At 41.0% G+C, this 20,549-nt stretch overlaps 1 protein-coding gene across 5 annotated transcripts in view; it reads left to right on the forward strand.

The window, feature by feature from the left end:
* The window catches only part of LOC109975626 (microtubule cross-linking factor 1), a 67,660-nt gene that overhangs the window by 18,614 nt on the left and 28,497 nt on the right, over positions 1-20,549 (forward strand). For 4 of the 5 annotated variants that reach the window (XR_010666364.1, XM_065954273.1, XM_065954274.1 and 1 more), the window contains exons 4-5: positions 15,827-15,895; positions 15,984-17,357. Coding sequence is in view for 4 of the 5 variants with exons in the window: in XM_065954273.1 (XP_065810345.1) it covers positions 15,827-15,895; positions 15,984-17,357 (1,443 nt within the window). In the remaining variant the exon portion in view is untranslated. The remainder of the gene's footprint in view (positions 1-15,826; positions 15,896-15,983; positions 17,358-20,549) is intronic. The other variant, XM_029276005.2, reaches the window with a different exon arrangement.

Consider the following 20,549-nt stretch of genomic DNA (forward strand, 5'->3'; position numbering starts at 1 on the left):
TGTGCAAGAGTTTGCCGTCTGTATTTTGTAATTAAAAAAACAATGATGGACTAAGCAGCTTCAGGTGCTCATCAATCTCAGTGGCTCTTTGATTGGATCACTGAGGCAGTCTGTTTGATTATATATGGACATGTTGTCTTGGTTAGACCATAACGTTGTATGATCAAATAAATATGTCGGCGTAAAGCGAGACAGTGTGCAGGAGCTTTTCTCATTGTCTTTAAGTCTTAACGATCGGACGCACCTGTCACACCTTTAAGTTTGCAGATGTTCTTTTCTCAATATTATACTCACTACTCAATGTTGGGTGAGGACTTTTTGTCAAGATACTTGTGTTGCCATGGTATAAAAAAAAAGGTTTTAGTATTGTAGTTTGAACTAGAATTGTATCGAAGTTTAAAATCTGGTACTGTGACAACCCATGTATGAATTGTGTTCAAGGGGATCAGATCAGAAATGTAATGCATCAGACTAGTCGCTACACACAATCTGCTCAATCTAGCTGCTAATTGGTTAATCACTCAGGTTCTACTTCTTTCCATGTTGGAGAAAAAGTTTTTGTCAAATTCAAATGTGACACAAACTCCTTAGTATTTTCTTACTTTAAGAGTTCAGTTTATTCATTGTAGCTTCGGATCATTTTGTCCTTTAAGTCTATTTTGAAACTGAATTTCTTAATCTCACCTGCACCAACTGGTTGGGACAGGTAACATGAAGAAAAGAGTTGATCTCTTGTCTTTCTGGTCTGAGCCGGTGACATTTGTTATGGCAGGAACAGCATGGGAAATTGTAGTATCTCTTTCCACTTGTGATTCATCAGCATTATTTTTGCCTGGAGGGGCTCCAGTCTAGTGCATCTCTCTGATCGTATCCGTCTCCTCTCGACATCTTGATGAAAACAGAGTGACATTCGCCTCTCCTGCCCTCTCCACATGGCTCTCTCTGTCTCTATCTGTGCACATTACAACACTGCTGCTGGCCCGCTGCCAGCCTGCCGTCCCAGAATACTCGGCGGGACCTGCCGAGGAGTTTGCAGGCAGATGACATGGCAGCTCTTCCCTCCTCCTGGCCCGTCTGAGCCTCTGTGTCATTTATAGCTGTTAGCAGTGCTCCACAAACAGGGCGACTCTTGTGACACATTGAATTTTTCTCTTTATGGCCTCCATTTAGAGTCGCGGGTATGGACTGTCATTGAGAGCGCAGGCTTTTAAGGTATAGATGACCTCCAGACAGAGCAGTGCAAGTGAATGCCTTTCAGATATATTGCTCTCTTTCTGTAACCTGTGTCTCGCTCAGAAAGGTTTTGCTGAGACGGTGTCCTTTAAAAATCGACCGACAGCTCTCAGAGTTACACACATTCCCACCTGGGACCTGCCCACTACCCTCACACAGCTTTACCAAAGGCTATGTGACCAAGGTCGAGGGGGAAATGGGTTACTCCTTAGTATTTTCTTACTTTAAGAGTTGAGTTTATCCTTTTTTTTAACTTGAGGCTTTTTCTTTATTTTGCTTTTATAGTCATTTAAACTTGTGGCGTTGTTGTAAAAATGAATGACATACCAAACGTTTGTCTACCTGGGTTCATCTTTGATATTTTTATCTAATTTATTCGGGCAGGAGAGAGAGGATTCTACAAACCAGGACAATGTAGTAAAGAGACAGAGTGTTGGTGATATTCTGACCTAAACATTGATCAGCCTCTGTTGACAATTAGCTAATTTGCTTTCTTACTGAGAGTTCAATACATAGATCAATACCACTCTTATGTATTTGCTCTAAAATGCCGTTCTCCTGCTAGTTCCCTGCTAAATTTTACACAAAGTAATACCTAGTTAGGCTTTCTCCTTCTTCTGTTTTCCACATTCCTGGCTCTATATTTTTGTGATGTCAAAATTTTAAAATAAGAAGAAAAATATATAGAAAATGTACACACGTCAATTTGATCAGATTTTCTGTGTCTGATAAATCATGCTGTAACGATAAATGCTCCGCCCACTAAATACAAGAAAAACACTATTACAAAGATATTCCGAGTTGTTCTTGACATGCTTTTTGTCTCAGGGGTAGAAATCTGTTCAAAATGTACTAAATCACTGATATTGTTCATCCAGCCTGATTGTCTCTTCATGTCCCTTTGAGAACAAAAAAATCCATCACCACTTCCCCCTCCTGGCCTCTAGCAGTCTGGGACATGTCCCCCCCCCTGACTCCACCATCAGCCCGCACACAGAGCCACGGGTGGAGGTTGCCAGTTCTGCACTTGTCAACCCTCCACATCAGTGAGAGGACTAAATCAGGCGGCTCACTGTTCAGCATGGCTGCTTCATCTCCCAAAGTTTGTTCTTTAAAGCCACAATGCTTGATTTAGAAATTCATGATGAGACTTAATTACATGTTCTGCTCGGTTAAAAACATGTTCAATAACGGTTCAAACAGAGGTTGATAAGAGTGGTTTATAATTATATATTCTATTCTTATATAAGCTGCAATGGGAAGCATGTCGGCATGTTAAAAATGACCACAAACTTTGTTTATACAAAAAAGTCTGTAAGCTTAGCAGCCAAATAGCATAAATAGAAAATTATTACATTACATAAAGTATATATATGACTTCATATATAGCATATTATATGATTTTATAAATAGTACTGTTATGTATCTGGCAATTAAGAACATAATTAAGGGATCCATTTCATCAGAATCTTAAGATCAGAAGCTTAAAATGAGAAGAATAGAAGCCCAACATTTTCGACAGCTATTACGCAAATCAGTTTGACAAGATAAGTAGCTAAAGTACACATAGTAAAACTGCCAGCAAACCAGTCATGAGAAACCTGTTTTTTTGTTTTCCACTCAAATTAAGGACCCACTGTTGATGGGCTCTTTGCCTGTTATCCACCAAAATGATTTTGTTTCTTTCTGCCTATCAATTGATCTGTAAAATAGCAAGGGTAAAAAAAATGCCTACTTAAAATTCAACTGTATCCAATCCCATGTGTCCAGGCCTCCAGCATCTCGTCCATCCTATTTCCAGGTCAGGTTTGTCGATATGCCTCTCTCAAGCCATCCATTACCATGGCAGCCAGAGATGGACAGCCCAGCCAGGCGATGGGTCATTAAGTACAGTGAGAAGATTTCCTGTCTTTACTACTGTTCACAAGGCAACTGAGCAGTGTAGCCTCTGACTGAAAGCCAGCAGAGACATCTTTACTATTAATTATCAGACTCTAAACACGTCAAAAACATCAGTATTTAATTATTACAGTAGAAGATGCAGTAGTACTCATACTTGGTGTTATTGTCAGTCAAGTGATTGGCTCTATACAAAATAAAGATTGAAGTTATCCTAAAACCAAGCACTGTAATCTAACGAGTATTATTATTTTTGTGTGTGAAAAAACGTCATTGTCAATGCAGTGTTTGAATAGTGTGATCAGACCAAAGGCAAAGCAAACATTCCCCTTAAAAAGAAAAGCTGTTGGAGTGCTTTTTGGACGTTTATATCCACCATTAACCACCAGTGAGAGTAGCACTAGTGCTGACTTGACTTGCAGTAAAGTAAAACTGCTGGCTCTAATCAGGTAGATGAGTATTCTTTTAATAACCATGTTGTCATTTGGTTTCATTTTTATTCTGCCTCTATACAGTTAAGATGTGGAAGCATTGCCCACATATGATGACAATACTTTCATTCTCCATTTTGCACTCTTGGAGACAACCGTGGCCTCTCCAGTCTTTTTGGTTTTGCACAATTTTTGTGCAAGTTTTCCATTCAAGTTGAAACATTTCAACTTTTTCCTCACACATTAGCCTTTGTTTTCATCACCCGACTTCAAATTTGCAAGTATTCTCGCACCTTTACATTGACCATGTATCAGGTCATATTGCTAGAAAATATGCTTTGAATATACCACAAGATTCTAATAGTTAAAGCTTACTTCAAAACCACATATTTGGACCTGTACTTTTTAGGGATGAGTTATTACTTGGTGGTTGACATTAGAAACAGCTGCTTGACACATATTTCTCTTCTATCTTGGTGTATCATTCTTATCTGTCTCCTCCTGTTTTAGTATGTTGTTATCTTCACAGAGACTTCACAGAATCTTCACTGCCTCTTTGTTAGCCTTATTGAATCCCTTTTATCTTCTGCTAAAAGGTTGCCAAGTATATTACTAAAATCCTGAGCTGTTGCTTTGCATGTCATTTATTTTATGAAAAATATGCAGATTACTTCACTCTTACACATGTTGGTCAGAGCTTAAGCAAACCAGAATATGAATTAATCCGTGTGTCATGAAGGGGCCTTGAGCTGATGATAATTATACGTTTCAGAGAAGCTAAACCTGCTAATGGAAGCGCTCACTGAAGTGTAGCCTCCTCTCTCTCTCCACTGCTCCCTCCTTACCGTGGGATCTGCCGACTCAGCACTGCACACTGGAGGTATTCCAGAACTTGTTCGCCTGCAAGTTTAATGTATCAATCATGCAACACACACACACACACACACACACACACACACACACACACACTCGCATAAAGTCTAATCACAAGGCTGATTTTCAGTTACATTGTTAAAACTGTTTCAGTGTTTAGAATAACACTCAGCAGCAATTGTAACACAGATGTAATCACGAGCGCTAAATTGTTTAGCACTTGTCGTCTAATCAAGAATATTGCTAGTTTTTATTATCAGCTAATTACGGCACCCATGTTGTTTTGTTCCAAATCAACATGGAACAAAAGCACTGCTCTGTTCGAACAAGGGATTAGTAGAAAAACTCCTTCTGAATTTCTTGCTGCTTATTTTAGGTTCTCTCAACCTCGTGCCTTTGGTTTGGGCCAGTTGGCACCGCGGCGACGTGTTTTCTGCAAAGTAGCATGCCAGGCTGTCGGGTTGTTCAGGGAGATTTGTAAAGCGTGAGTGAAAGCGTAGTGACACGCCCCATAAAAGCTCTATTGTGCCTCTCTTTAATGCATGTCGAGTCTCAGACTGAGGTCACGGCCGGCTTAGCCAAGAGGAGCGGTATGAGAGTGACCCTCTGCTGCTCACACACAACCTCCCACGGACACACACACACACAAACATTAAATTATACACACACACACACACTCACATACACATGGACGGGTGTATTGTGGTCATGTTGCAGCACAGGATGATATATAACCTGTGCATGTCAGCAAAGGTTGCCCTGACTGCCGGGGTCATTCCTAAGAGAATTCATGTTTTCTCAATCTAAAGGCTGCTGTAGGACCTTCAAGTCTCCAGTGGGCAACCAAAAATAGCACCACTGTTTACACCTCATCACACACCTGTTAATGCACAGCCTTTAGTGCAAAACAGCAACAAGCTGTCTTGTGTAATAAGAATACATACTTTTAACTGTAGGTTTTATTTGTAGTTCTGTTACATCTGTAGCATCCAAAGGTTTTCACCGGCCTTTATCTGATATTCATACATCTTGAGAAATTATAACTGAGTTAGAAATGTGGATCACAGATAGTTCTGAGTCCACTAATGAGTTACTGGTAATTCAATTTTTGTGATGATGTAAATCACGGATTTCCTGTATTATACAATTATCACATTTCGGCCACAAATGACTTACTGTGTTCATGGACTGGAAGAAGACTCAGACATCCAGGACTTCTAAACAAGCAGCTGAATATCATCTGATTCACAAAGTACTTTTTGTCATAAATACAAAGCTGAATTCAAAGTAATAGAAGGTTAGATGCAGCTTTGTTGCAAATAGTCAAACAGTGCAGGTCTGAGCTCTAATGCAGAAAGGATACATTACGTGCTTTATGTTCCTAAAGCTGATGATTGTTCAGTTTCAAACCACACATTTACCATGCTATGTAACTCTCTCCACAAACTGCTGCTGAGAAATGTTGATCAAAGTGGATTTTATTTTCTAAATGTGGAATAGAGGGAGAGTTAGTTACTTGGTTTACCTCCTGAATGATAGAGATGATTTTCATTATTCTCACCTGACAAGAGAATCTTTAAAAGTTTTGTAAAAATGTAAAGAAAGATTATAAATGTTTGTGAATAAAGAGTAAAATCCCAAATGTCATCAGAAGTGCAACTTCTTGCTTTCTTCAAAAAACAAGCCCTTCGTGCACTGAGTGATAAGATGGGATGAATATTTTATACGGCAGCAGACATGACATTTACTGAAACATGCATCAATGGGTTTTCCTTTTTTGGGCCACATCCATTTGCAAAACATACTGTGAATAAATCACTCACATATTATCACCTTATACGTTTATAAAGCAAACAACTGTTTTACACAAACTGTAAATACAAAGCAATATGGGTGTTTATTGGAGTCATGTTTACGTCCCCCGAACAGATTAAAGTCCAATAATCACTCTCTTTTAGCTCTGTTTTGCTCACACTAGCTTGTTCCAAACTTATTTTCTGTTGGTTGGTAAGTAATGTAATTGTTATCGGGAAATAGTGTATACTGTATGTATGAATTCTCAAATCATTGTATTGTTTCTTGAATTACTTGTTTAGATTTGTTGCATCAGGTCATTTATTTACAATATCACACCACATATTTAATCATAATTACCCCATGTAATGTGATACATAATGTATGGATGTTGAAATATGCAGTCCTAGTAAACTCAGAGTGCTGAAATCAACTTTTGAGTTTTAAAATGCTTTAGCTGAAAATGACCTGAAAATAGTTTTCTCAATGAACAACAAATGAGAAGAGAAACAATACAAGCCAAAATACAAAATCAATGAGCTTTAAACTGCATGGTTATATAATTCTTTTAGACCTCATTCACATCACGTATAGTCTCATCTTTGGTTGAGCTAATAACATTGATTACACAGTTTATTGTCTTATTCTGTATGAGTAGAGTGCAAGCCAAAACATGCCTATTTCAAATTTCACACAAATAAAAAACATTCTTTCTAAAGTCTTCAAATTTGCTGCAGGTGTAGACTAATTATTCATTCTCTCCGCAGCATGACTTCTGCATGCACAGGCACTGTTCTCTTGCTTTTACACAATAACCACAAAGCCGGAGAGCAATCTCTTGACAGCTATTGATATGGAGACGCAGGAGCGAATGGTGTGGCCAGAGTCTGTTTACAAGATGCTCACATCCGCCGGGGGATGGCCTGACATTGGAGTGACCTCAGAGAGTGCTGCAGTCAGCCTGTCTCACTGCCAAACCTACAGTATATGCACACACTCGCAGATGTATATGAACCCTCAAACCCCCTCTCAGCCTCACACAGAGTGACAAAGCATTCAAACACACTGACAAATGTACAAAAAAAGCATGCACCCACACACGTTACCAGACACATGTGGGAGACTGATGACTGCGGATGTACACACGTGTGCACACAAACACACATGTGCAAATCGACTGAGCAGCGCACTCTACTGGATTACTGTAACTCTGTGAGCTTTCATTGGTGTGGGCCTTTTTCGATACATCCCTGCAACAGCTAGTCAAGCAGGGGGGTTTGTGCACCGTTTTCCACCTACAAAATTGAATTCCGATGGATTGCATGGTCATATTTGGCTGATGAAGCATATCCAGATGCAGTATATTTAGACTGTAAAGGCTTACAACAAGAGGTACACGCCAAAGATTGATAGTGCTCGTAAAAATAGCACATTGTCATGAATCACTGTGCAGCAGAAGCTTTAATAGACAACACTTGTGCATCAGCATGTCCTTGGAGTGAGAACTTAAATTGATAAAACGAGAGCATGTGACACTTGTACGCATTCATTCAAGTATGTGTGCAGTATTAATTAATTTATCGGAACGGATTACAGTCCAGATTGAGCGCTCATTCATCCAGATCTGGCTAATATAATCTGCCTCTAAACATTTCATAGCGACTTATCTCTCTGAGCTCTGCCGCCGGGTGAGAGATATTTATTCTGTTGTGCTGGAGTCTTAGCCTCCTCTGTCAGGGCTCAGAAAGGGTTTATCTGCATCCAGCGGTCGTCGCAGCTCCTTTTGTGCTCCACCCACCCTTGCTCCCCCCCCAGCCCTCTCTGCATCCCGGCCCATTTCCACGCTCACACCACATTTCCTGTTAAATCACATTACCAGAGTTAGACTCTGCTGCTCTCTGCGCTGTGTGACGGTCTTTGAGTAAAATCATAAATAGGCCAAGCTGTTGAGTACAGATGCTGCCAAAAATACACTCACTGTATTCCCTTTCGTACTCATCGTCCACCCCAAAATATTTGGTCTTCTCCACACTGGGATTTTTTTGTGATGTAACCAGGCGATGTCATCCAGTCCTTGTTCCAAAAATGTCAAACCCAGTACAGAGTATTCATCTTTTCCTCTGTGAACACACCAGTTGTTCCAAGATTACAAAGAGAGATTTTAGCAGCAGCATGTTATTCCTGCTTTTAATCATCTGTTGATTGAATTCTCCTGAGACCTGGAGTGAGGCTAAAGGATGACAGAAGCAGGTCCACACCTACAAAACACACACACTGTCATGGCAACTTGTAACACTTCAGTAATTGTACTGCAAGGTTGAGGATGGCTGGAAATAGTTGTTGAACATAATAACACTGTCACACACATCAGGCACATTCTTGATGTCATCGTCTGGATGCCTTACTGCAACATTAACCCATTTAGTGACGCACACATACACGTCTAAGTGGCTTTGTGGGGACCTTAAACTGCTCAACAATCCGAGTTTAAACCCTCAACCCTAAATTCAGCCCGACATGCTTAATTCTTACCTTGTCCATAGGTTAACTCCCGCTCTAACCTTCAACTTAAAGCCAAACTCTTAGCCTTAAAAAATCTGAAACACAATCCTACATTAATCCAAACCTAAACCTAAGCCGACTTTGACAAGTGCATATGCTAACAACAACAAGAAAGCTTCAGTTGAACCAGTAGATTCTACCTGCTCAAACTAACGTTGTATATCTAGAGGCATGACGAGGGAAAACTTAAGACAATCCAAGTTCCCATTATCCTTAACTATGATTTGCTTGGGGCACCGGTGGCCTGTTGGTTGGTGTGCGCACCCCATGTGCAGAGGCTGTGGTCCTCCAGACCGACTGCTCCGGTTTGGGTCCAGCCTGTGGCCTCTTTTCCAGCGTGTTGTTCCACACTCTCTCTCTTCCAGATTTCTGGCTCTGTCAACTGTCCTCTTACTGAATGAAGGCATGGAAATCCCCCCAAAAAACCTCTTAAAAAAATACATTTTTTTTCTGCACAGTAAAAGGTTTGACCTTATTTCAAATCAACTGTTTTTTGGGGGGTAAATTGGACCTTTTAGCAAGGTGTAAATCAGTTTGAACTTACCATGATCAATAAGCCAATACACATCACAATACACTTTACTCTACTTTACTTTGTATACTAGACAAAACAATTATCACATGATTTTTGATTCCTTTCACATAATGTTCTAAACTGCTTCTCGTTGTTTTTGCCTTGAAAACTTAAACTTAAACTTCTTACCTGTAGGATAAAACCTTCACTATGCTTTCCATTCTGTAATCTGCTTTTGTTATTTTATTATTCTTTGTTAGCCAACAAGAGAGTTGACAGAAATGGAGGGAAAATAGAGATTCAGGAAAAACTTAAGGAACAACAAAGGTCCCGGGCTGTTCTCCAAAACAGGGATGTCATGATATCCATCAGGGCGACAATCTTTTGGTCTTTGGTCTCTAAATGCCTAAGTGGCCTCAATCCTTGCCTCTGAATGCCCACATTTAATCCACATCCTGCCCTTAACCTTGACATTTTCTCTAGCCTTCATCTTCTCTTCAAATTCAGAGCTTAAATCTACCTCACCTCAAACCTGCTTTAAACTTAAAGAAGTAGTAAGAGTAGAGAGTATCAGTCAGTCATTCAGTGAGTTAGCCTGGGCACACGGGGCCTGGTTCATTCAGTCCCAGCTGTGTAACGACTGTGTAACTACAATCTGCTAATCCTGCAGGCTGGCAGAGGCCCTAGGGGAGTAAAACCAGCCGCACCAGTACTACAGCCTGCCAGCCCGCATGACTGGCTGCCACTTACCCATGCTAACAGGCTTGTGAGAGCAGAGCATTCAGATGGTGATGAGGACGGATGTCTATGTGTTTGCGCCTGTGTGCTTTTTTGAGTGCAATTGTGTGTTTAAGTGGAAGAAATACGGACACACTAAGATCGGCAAAATAAGATTTTAATTTTGGAGTGAACACTCGGAGGCAGAGCAGGGGCAAAAATAATCTCAGTGATTTAGTCAAAGATGTCATGTAGTCCAACAAACATGTTTTGTTGTATAGAAAAAATCTTTCTTTCATTGGAGAAACTTTGACTAGTGACATAAATGATCCATAAATGTATTTAGAATTTGAGCACAACATCAGGAATATGTGAATTTGATCAATGGAGCACTGTTTTTTTTTTTTTTCAAATGGTAATTTAAATGGTTTTGGCATTTTGTGAACCATAATCAAATTGTGAGATTTTATTCAATTGCTTAATGAATCACTTGAAGTAAATGATTCAGTTTGCAGGTAGACCTCCACTGAGTTTGTTTTTACGAGGGTCGGAAAGTGCTACTACATATGTGGAAAAAGAAGTTGCAGAAAGTCTTTTGTGACTGCATGAAATCTGAAAAATTGGCTCAAATGATGTCACTTGAGTCTGCATCAGTTATGGCTGAAGAAGCTTGAGAATAATACAAATCTGGTGTTGTGGAGTAAGGAACATTAGTGAGCCTTAGTGACCTGTGAATGGTCTAATTGCATTGTGGGTAATGTAGGATGAAAGGACAAGGATGGAAAGATGTTATTTTATTCTCTTTTTAACGTTTGGCCTGAAAGAGTCATAAAGTATCGTGCTACATCCATTACTCCTTTAGGGCATCAAAGGGAAATTATAGATAGATATAAATTTGTGATGGAAACACTTGTCCTGTTTACACTTCACCATACAGTCGGTGTCAAAGGTTCAATGTCAGAGAGCAGTTGTCACTCAGGATGAGGTTTAGCTTGTAGGTACTTCAGTGTGTTGGGATAGACCATCTGTTACAGTTAACCTGCCCTTCTGTGTCTCCCATTGCACTGTTTACGTGACCTCTCTTTGTGACACTCTAATCTTATTGATGCTGTACAGAGCGATTAGGATTGTGGGAGTATGAGGGGGTAACTCGACCAAAACTCAAGTCTGAACTCTCTTGTATGCCATTACATTTAGAAGCAAATCCACCAGAGGACTTTGGGAAATCCCTTTAGCATTTCTGACATTTTCAGCAGCTTACTTTCCAAAACAATTTGTCGAGTTTAAACGTTAATGTTGTTCATCCAAGTTCATTCAAAGTAAACGTGGGGTGCTTGGTGTTGAAGCGTTTTAAGTTCTAATGTAACTTATGCTACGTGGCCAAACGATGGATTACCCCTTGTTCTATTTTCAGCTTTATTAAAGGATGTTTAGGTCATGGACTAAAAATATGAATAGAAGAAACTAACTTTCAGTCAACCTTACGAAACACTGAGGCTGGTTTTGAACCTCTTACATCACACTCACCTGTCAATCAGGTCACACCCCTTATTGTGAAAAACACTTATCCTTCATTAAATATAAACGGATGAGTTATCAAAAAGTTCACCCCCTGTACAGCGTGTGCTGAGCAAGACATGAGCTAATCAGAAACATTTTGGTTTTTGTACCAGGCTGTAAACATGTTAAGTCCAGCTGTAAAAAAAGGGCTTTGACTGGGGTGTGTATGTGACTTCTGGTGCTTCTGCAGCCAGCCTCAAGTGGACCCTGGACAAACTGCAGGATTTTGCACTTCCGCATCGGCTTCATTTATCAACACCGGAGGTTGCTGCTTTGTTTAGGTGTGTGTGTCTTTGTAACAGTCCAGATTGAACAAAAAAATAAATATAGAGAGTGTTTTGATTTTTGAGTTTACAAATTTCCTTTACACATTTCCATTTTTGTTGGTTATTCATTTTGCAAAGTGAAGAAGAGTGGGACAAAAGATAGATATGGCAATATTTTTGTTTTCAATAAAAAGAGGTAAAAGGATGAAACAAATAAATATATGAATCCTGCATTTGACCTTTTTTGGGGGCATTTTGTATTCTTCAGTTATTCAGATATTACGATGTGTCATCATATGATTGACTTGCAATTTATTAAGTACTGTATTGCAGAATCCCTGTTTTGTGATATTTTTGGTAGCATGCACCGTATCATACCATGAGTTACCCTGCGCTTTCCACCCTTAATACTGACCTATGTTAAGGGCTCAGACTGCATTTACACCACTGCTTTTTTTACATGCACTTTATCAGTGTGTTTTCAATTCCTTCTCTCTCTGATAACACAGTTGTTCCTTGTAGTTCGAACGTGTGTACACAGTGAACAGGGATCCCTGGTTGTGGCTGTCTGGAGTTTTGCGGAGCTTTGCACAAGATGCAGCCTAATCCGCTGTCTCCCCAGAGAGATTAGCCTTGTCACCAGGGCTGGGAATTAAAGCACGACTGGTGTTGGAGATACTGACACAGACACAAAGCCGGGACTGGACCAGTAAGGGGGAGGGGGAGGGGCAACTGGCATAGGTTTGGATTCACAGTCTAATTTAGCCAGTGAATAAATAAGTCAAGTAAACAAGTGAATTACAGTCTGTCATCATCCCATAAAGATCATTTTAGTCTTGTAGAGGATTTCTGAGGCTCTGTCATGTTGACATGTTACTATTCTTTACACGTAGAAAACTGAATTTGAAAAGTTCAATATGGATGTAAACAAAATTGTTTACTTGTCTTCGAGGAGAAAACGAAATCGAGCCGTGACGAGATCAAACATGTCAGACATGTAATTGATACCAGGCTCCAGAAATCTCCATCTAGCATCAATCCATCTGCATTCAGCTCGGAGTGGATTTTCTGTCTTTGCACCAGCACAGAGGTTGAATTTGGATCAGTAACAGAAACTTCAAACAGACTGTGAAGGCAACAAAAGCAACAAAAAATTGTTTTTCCTTAAAAGCATGTTCATCAAAGAAACATGAGAAGATATTGATAATGAAAATCACCTTAGAGAAAACGCTTTTCAGTCCGCCTACATACATTCTCTGTGGACTCCACATTGTATTCCGTGCTTCGGGGAACTTCTCATGCAAAACAATGAAAGGTGAAAAAGGCAACAGATTTCAGTTCATCAAACATACATAAAATAAGTGGCACACAGCTCCCTCTGTGACTCTGGCTGCCCACAGTGTGGTTATGTTCATGTTTCGGCGCTCCCTTCCTGTCTCAGAGCCAGAGACTGAGTCAAGGTCCATCCATGCTCCGGGCAAAACAGGTTCACCCTCACACTTTCCGTCCGCCTGGCCATGAATGATTCACTCTGTCCTGCTGCTTTATTTTTTGGCTGGCAACAGGGCTCATACAGTGAACCCTTTGCTTTAAAGTAGAAATGGGAGAGAAGTCAAAGAAGACCTTTGTTTACTTAAAAAGCAGCAGCTCAAACACAGTTTTATTCTGTTTAAAACAAATGTAATCCACCCTGTAAGTGGCAATTCAAAGCAAGAAGGTTAACAATGACAGAATCATTCAGTTTTTCTACACATGAATCTCTTTCAAGAATACAAATTATGAGCAAATCAAAAGATGGACTTCATGAGTACAAATAGCTCTATCACATCTGTTTCTGGTGAAATGATGAAAGGACAAATGATGATTAAAATGTAAGTGCATTTATAAATCTATGCACAGTGAACAGACAGCTTCTTAGATGGCAAACAGACTCAGTAAATCAAAGGAAAAAATCAACCTTTTTCTAAACCTGTTTCAATACCACAGCAACAAAAGAAGTCCTTGGCATTGTGTAATTTCTTTGTTTTATATTGCAAAAAAAATGCAAACTCAAACTCCTGCATGTGTTGCTAATGTGTTTGTGCTCTCTCATTTACGCTTGCAGCAACTTTTGGTTAAAAATAAGACTGAAGAACTGTACTTTTTTAAAGCTCTGGTAATTTAAAAAAATCTTAGGGGGCTCCAACCCCCCCAGTTGAGGGGCATGACCCCTCTGGTCTTAATGCATATAATGTGTACCATATTTAGCTTTTTTTAATGACTTGTTCAATATTAATCTGTTTCAGGGATCTGCTCCAATTATATAACAGCTTCTTCTATGTTAATCATCATTTATTCTTTCATTCAGACAGGTTTTTAGGTTGTTTCTTTTTCAGTTTGTTTTCAGGTTTTAATCCTTCACTTTTCAGTGTTTTATTCTTGGGCTTTTAATGTTTAGTAAAGCACTTTGTTATGATGGTTTTGACATGTGCTATACAAATAAACTTTATCACTATATATCATTATTAGTCTAGCTGAGAATAAAGTTTATTTTTCTTACACACCATCTGTGAATCTTAAAAGTTCAAATACTTGAGAACAAAACAAATCGAAGACTTCAGTGTTCTGTGATCAACTCCTTAGAAGAAAAGTTTTGGCAAAGTTATTAGTCGAATCATGGATTTAGAAACATCAATTTGGATTATCATCCTTTTCTTCAGTCATTCATCGAGCGAAAACCCAACCATGCACTACCTCTGGCTCCTCAGATATGCTGCGTTGCGTATTTCCCTGTATCATGTCATCATAAATTGAAGTTGGGGGACATCGTGAAATATGATTGCTACCCAGAGATCAGAATTATTAATATCAAGTTATGCTTCCTAGAAAGGAGCGCGGCTTAACTGATCACCAGAACCTTTAAATAACTGTGCGGGGAGATCTGTTCCTGGAAAAAGGGTCCTGATTTAAAAGCTGTGCACTCTGCTTATACAGACGGGGATTTCTTCCTCTTCCTGTCTCTCCTCCTGTCTTCATTTCCTCTCGACGCTCGTCCATCCTGACCCCTCCATGTTCTGTAGAGCTGCAGCCACTGTTGGGAGAAAGCATACACACTTCATAAAAATGAATGATTTTTTTTTTTATTAGTGGCTAAGGCTAAGCTGGTGTGCAGAAGGGCCCGCTTTATCCGGGCTTTGCGTGCAATGTGTAGTATTGGCTACAGGACAGATTTCCCCGCTGGACAGGCAGATGCTTTCCCCCTCCCAGAGCGCTGCTGAAGCGCCATGTGTCACTGAATCTGAGCCGGGATAAGACGTCTGTCACACTGATCTCTGAATGGGGATCTGGAGCTCCCTGGTGCATCATACATTAAAAGACATGACAGAACGTTCTCATCATCCGTCCTCTTAGGTTTATGAATTAAATAAATACTGATTAAAATGGTCTTATGTGAAGATTTACTTTGCAACAAATAGATCTCATGTCGTGTGCATTCATTCTGCCTGTCCACTCGGTCATCTTGAGACTGACGTGGTAAACAGATGTTGCTGTGTGATACAGGCTATTACCTCTTCTGTGTGAACGACTCGGTCTGTAATTATGTCAAATACTAAATACGTCCTCATCATCAGACTTGGCTTTGACCTGATGATGGAAATGTTACGTAAGACAGCCACATAGACGAATGTTCTTCAGCCCTTTTGCACACTCAGCTTCATGCAGATAAGTTTGCATTATGTTAGCAGACACTGCAGTGCTCTTCTGTAGTAATCATTATTATTATGATGATCTGTTTTTGTGCATGTGTGTATAAACACTGACATTGTGATGTATGGGAATATCTCTATCAGCTTATAACATTTTCTAAGCCTCTTTTATTGCTTTCATTGATGTGCTGATATGCATAATAAACTGCTTTCTTCTTGCAGCACTCCTGAATGTTGGAAAAACAAAATTATATTTTAAGAGTTTAACAGTTTATCTTTGTTCTTTGACAGACTGCATTGAGGAGGCGAGGGAGCAGGGAAACATTTAAAGACAAGAAGTCTACTGGTCAGGTAAAAAAAGTATGATTACTGTTCTATTGTCTCCATAAGTGAAAAACCTTTATCCCTCTAAAATGTGTTAAGTTTTTATTCTCTATCACCCTTGTAGGATGACAGTGCAGACCTCAGGTGCCAGCTCCAGTTCTCCAAGGAGGAGTCCAGCCTGATGAGAAAAAAGATGGCAAAGCTCGGCCGAGAGAAAGACGAGCTGGAGCAGGAGCTGCAGAAGTATAAGTCAGTTTACGGGGACGTGGATAGTCCTCTCCCCCTGGCTGAGTGCGCTGGTGGTGGTCCTCATACCACGCGAGAAGCTGAGTTGCGGCTACGGCTCAAACTGGTGGAGGAGGAGGCGAACATCCTGGGCAGGAAGATTGTGGAGCTGGAGGTGGAGAACCGCAGCCTGCGATCTGAGAATGAGGACATTCGCTGTCAGTATGAAAGAGACTGCTTTGGACGGGAGCCTTTCTCCAGCATGCCCTCATCGCCGTATGGAAGTGATCCGCTGGAGTCTGCAAATGAGCTGCGTCGCCATCTTCAGTTTGTGGAGGAGGAGGCTGAGCTGCTGCGGCGCTCCATCTCAGAGATCGAGGACCACAACAGGCAGCTGACTTCTGAACTCAATCGCTTCAAGTTCGGTCCGAGTAGCACTATCGGCGAGGAGGGCAGTGAGGGAGGATTATTTAAACCTGGTGGGAACGGTAACGGCTCGAGCAGCGGGTTGATGATGGAGGAGCTTAAATCAGCCAGGATGCAGATCAATGAGCTGAGTGGGAAGGTGATGAAGCTGCAGTACGAGAACCGAGTGCTCATGTCTAACGTGCAGCGCTGCGACCTGGCTGCTCACCTCGGCCTTCGTACAGGTAGCCCACGAGACAGCGACGCAGACAGTGATGCCGGCAGGAGAGACGCTGCTGACGAAGAAGAGGCAGGCCGACTTCTTCTCCTCCATCCAAAGAGGGAGGGCCCTATTGGAGGGGAGAGCGACTCTGAAGACCTGTTTGAGAAAACAACAACCACCTCAGGGTTCGGAAGTATCAAACCCTCAGATGGCAGCGAGCTCAGCGCCACTGAACTGGCCAACCGCAGGAGGGAAGAGCGGGAGTCCTTCACCAACGTAAAACGCGAGGCGGACAGGCTCGGGAAGACAGTGGACCGTCTGATCACAGACACAGACAGTCTGATCTTTGAGGGCAGGCTGCTGGTGACAACAGGTGACAGTGTGGAAGGAGGAGCGGCGTCTGGAAACAAACCAGACACCCAGGTCCTCGATACCATCAACACTCGCATGAAGGCTTTCCGCACAGAGCTGCACATCTTCATGGAGAAGCTGGACCACGTAGGGGAAGGGCTGAGAGAAAGGACGGACGATCTGTCACCCATGCCAAACCTCACAGAGTCCAGCAGCTTCCTGTCCACGGTCACGTCCATGTCCCGAGACTCTCCCATCGGCACTTTCGGAAGGGACCTCGCGACGGACTTCCAGGTGAGTCCAATGGATAGACTGCCTGTTACCTTTTATTTAGTTTTCAAGGTGACATCTTTCAGTACATTTATGTTTTCCTTATGTGGCTGCTTTCTTCTTTTGCATAAAAAGAGGAATATAAATGATTAGGGAGGACACCCTTAGTTTACAAAATCAGGTAGCATTCAGAATCCAGATGTTAATCTAACGCTATAAAACCCACCTGTGTTCTAGCAAATATGAAAATTCACTTGTGACAGTGGCATACATATTGAGCTGAATGCAAACTGTCTCCAGCATGGCTGTTAATGGGAATCTTATGAAGCTTAGGTAAAGGTTCAGATTTTTTCAAGTCTATCTTTATTTAATATCACACACCCGTATACACTTTGAGTGATTTATGGGTCGTCGTAATCACTCCGTCTCTCCATAATGTCAGCTTTGTGACTCTGCTGTGAGAATTAAAGGGGAAAATTGCTTTCTGGGTGATATAGCCAACAGATTTGATGAGGAAGAAGAAGGCTTGCATAAAAGATAATCGCTTTGCTTCCCTTTAATTCATTTTTGTGCTTTGTTCAATGTAATATTGGTCATCAAAAGTCTGGCAATGTAGCAAGAGGCCAATGCAAAACTCAGGTAGTGCTCTTTAAATGTCAGCCGAAGCTAATTTAAGGGTCAAGAGTTTTGTGTAAGCCAAATTGAGCGGGTGTCTACAAAAAGCCAGAGGTTTCATTGTATAACAGAAAACCCTCTCCATGTTTCACTGGATGAGTTTTCCATGCTGAGATTACAGACTGTATTAAAGCTGCCGACTACCTTCATGAAGCCTTTAGTTTTGAGCTTTGAGTTGATTTCATTCATGGCTGTTTTGGTTGTTTTGAGTCAGTTGTGGCCAAATTTGGATGAGAGTGTGGACACTCGTTGCAACAGGTTGCCATGGTAGCCCCTTGTCAATCAAGTGTAGCCAGCAAACCCTGCTTAATCACCGTTTTACTCCAATCAGGTTTTCATTTTAAAGATAAACATTACTCTGTATTTAAGAAGTTGAGGTGTACTTAGGTCATCAAGTGGGAATTAGAGTTATTCTCTTGTAGAGGTGGGTACAATCTAACCTCTTTTGCATCCAGTGGACGCGTCCCTTTTTTGGAAACATGGAAAAGAGAGTAGGAATGAACAGCATAAAGAGGGCCAAGGGTTGAAGTTGAACCCAAAGTTGATGCTGCTAGATCCCAGACTCTGTTTGTGGGATTCATGCTCTACTAACTGAGCTAAACCAGCGTCCCTGTTGACATAACTTTGAAGTTCAGCTTCAACCCAGACAATTGAATCCATGCATTAACTTTCACTAATACTAGCTATTTTACACAGAGAGAGGACAGTTGGTGATGTCCAGTTTTTTACAGCACACAGGTGGAACAAAAGCATGGGTGCTCTTGATTTGTCAGTAAGGATAGATAATTGAATATTTGATTCCCTGGGTTGAATTCACTGGCGAACCTTACCGATTTCTGAATCTCCAAGGGTTATACTCCAAGTTATAGGCGTTGGAGGAAAGTAGGGGTACAGGTACCGAATTCCAATATTGGTAATAGACATTACTTGCCTGTGGAAGACAAGTGTTCCTGTGCATTTCTTCATCCTTTAGTGATGGACATGGGAAAGTGAAAGGATTAGACCAACATGACACAGGTTGGATAGACTTGAAAAATCTGAACCAATCATTCAAAGCTTCAGAAGCAAATAGATTTTAAGAGATTCTTTACACCTCGAGCCTTCCAGTGCCAGTGACATGAGCCACCCAGCTCTACCACACTGGCACCACCGCCACCCCTCCCCCGATCCAACTCCACCACCATCGCTTTCTGCTGCAGCCGCATCCACATCTGCATCTCCATGCACATCCTCATAGCCAGCAGCCCTGCCTGCCTCCTTCTCCCTGCTCTCACTGTCTGCAGCCGCCCTGCTTCCCACTCAGCCAGGGCCCAGAGAGGGTGCTTGAGAGGGTGCTTGGTATGAATGGAGTAAGTACTGAAGGAGTTATAGCAGCTTCTCCCATTGAGCTTGATTCAAAACTTTCCCTGACATAGTGAATTCTTGCATGATGAAGTTCGGTCAATATTTTTTCCCTCTACAGCTTTACACCATGCTATCATGTGTATGACTCATAATGACGCATAAATGGTGTAGCTATTATGTTTGCACAACATAACAACATGCACAGACAGACAGACACACATGGGATCGCTAGCTCAATAGAGTTCCTAAGGAGATGTACTATAAGAATGTGTGAGCACTGTCTTAAATAACCTTTGTTGTATATAAAACAAAGAGACTACAGCCAGCAGCAAGACTTGCATGGCGATTTGTGAGTTGCACTGGCTGGCTTTCTGCTTTTTGTTATTATTCAGTCAACATGTCAACATCCTGTGTACTCTTCCAAAGCAGGTTCATTATCTGTGCACTGCATGATCTAGAAGGCTTCTTGGATATCTTCTCTAATCGGCCAGACTGTCGCACTGAATAAAACGAACGGCTGCTCAAACACTTCCCCCTCAATCTGCCTTGTAGAGATAATAGACTGAAGCTGCCTCCATGCCTGTGCTATCCAGTGACTGGTTTTCTGCTTTGCTCCTCTGCTTGCAGGACTCGCTAGTTAGTCCGGGGGTAAGCTGGGTGGTTTATGTCAAAGCTAACCTGCTAACAAAGCTAACCAGAGCTGTAAAACTCAAATCTGATCAAAAGGAATACGCTGTTTACTTGATTTAGGGATGTTGAAGATGCTCAGAATTTGATGACAGATTATTAAATGACAGACTACAGAGCAGGACATGTTACTGCAGCAACAGGAATATGATTAACAGAAAATGTTTTAAAATGGAGAGGCATTAAAAGGGCATTCACCATTGAAAACGTGTTATAGTGTTACAGTTATTATAGAGGCTAATACATCTATTATGCTGATGTCATGAAAATATTTGTATAATTCTTGAAGGTATGACTTTCAGATCTCGAGATAACCAGTTAATCCTGCACATTTCAGATCACTGGTTTTCAAACAAGGCATGGTTCAGATCTTCATGCCATCATTAAGTAAAATTTACCAGAAAATTATTAGAATTTGTGGGTGTTTTAGTCAAGATTACTGGTAATTCTAACTTCTGTATCTTGGAAATGTGACATGCACGATTACAAGATTAAGATTCTTTATTGTAT

Source organism: Labrus bergylta, chromosome 4, assembly GCF_963930695.1.
Source record: "Labrus bergylta chromosome 4, fLabBer1.1, whole genome shotgun sequence".
NCBI lineage: Eukaryota > Metazoa > Chordata > Actinopteri > Labriformes > Labridae > Labrus > Labrus bergylta.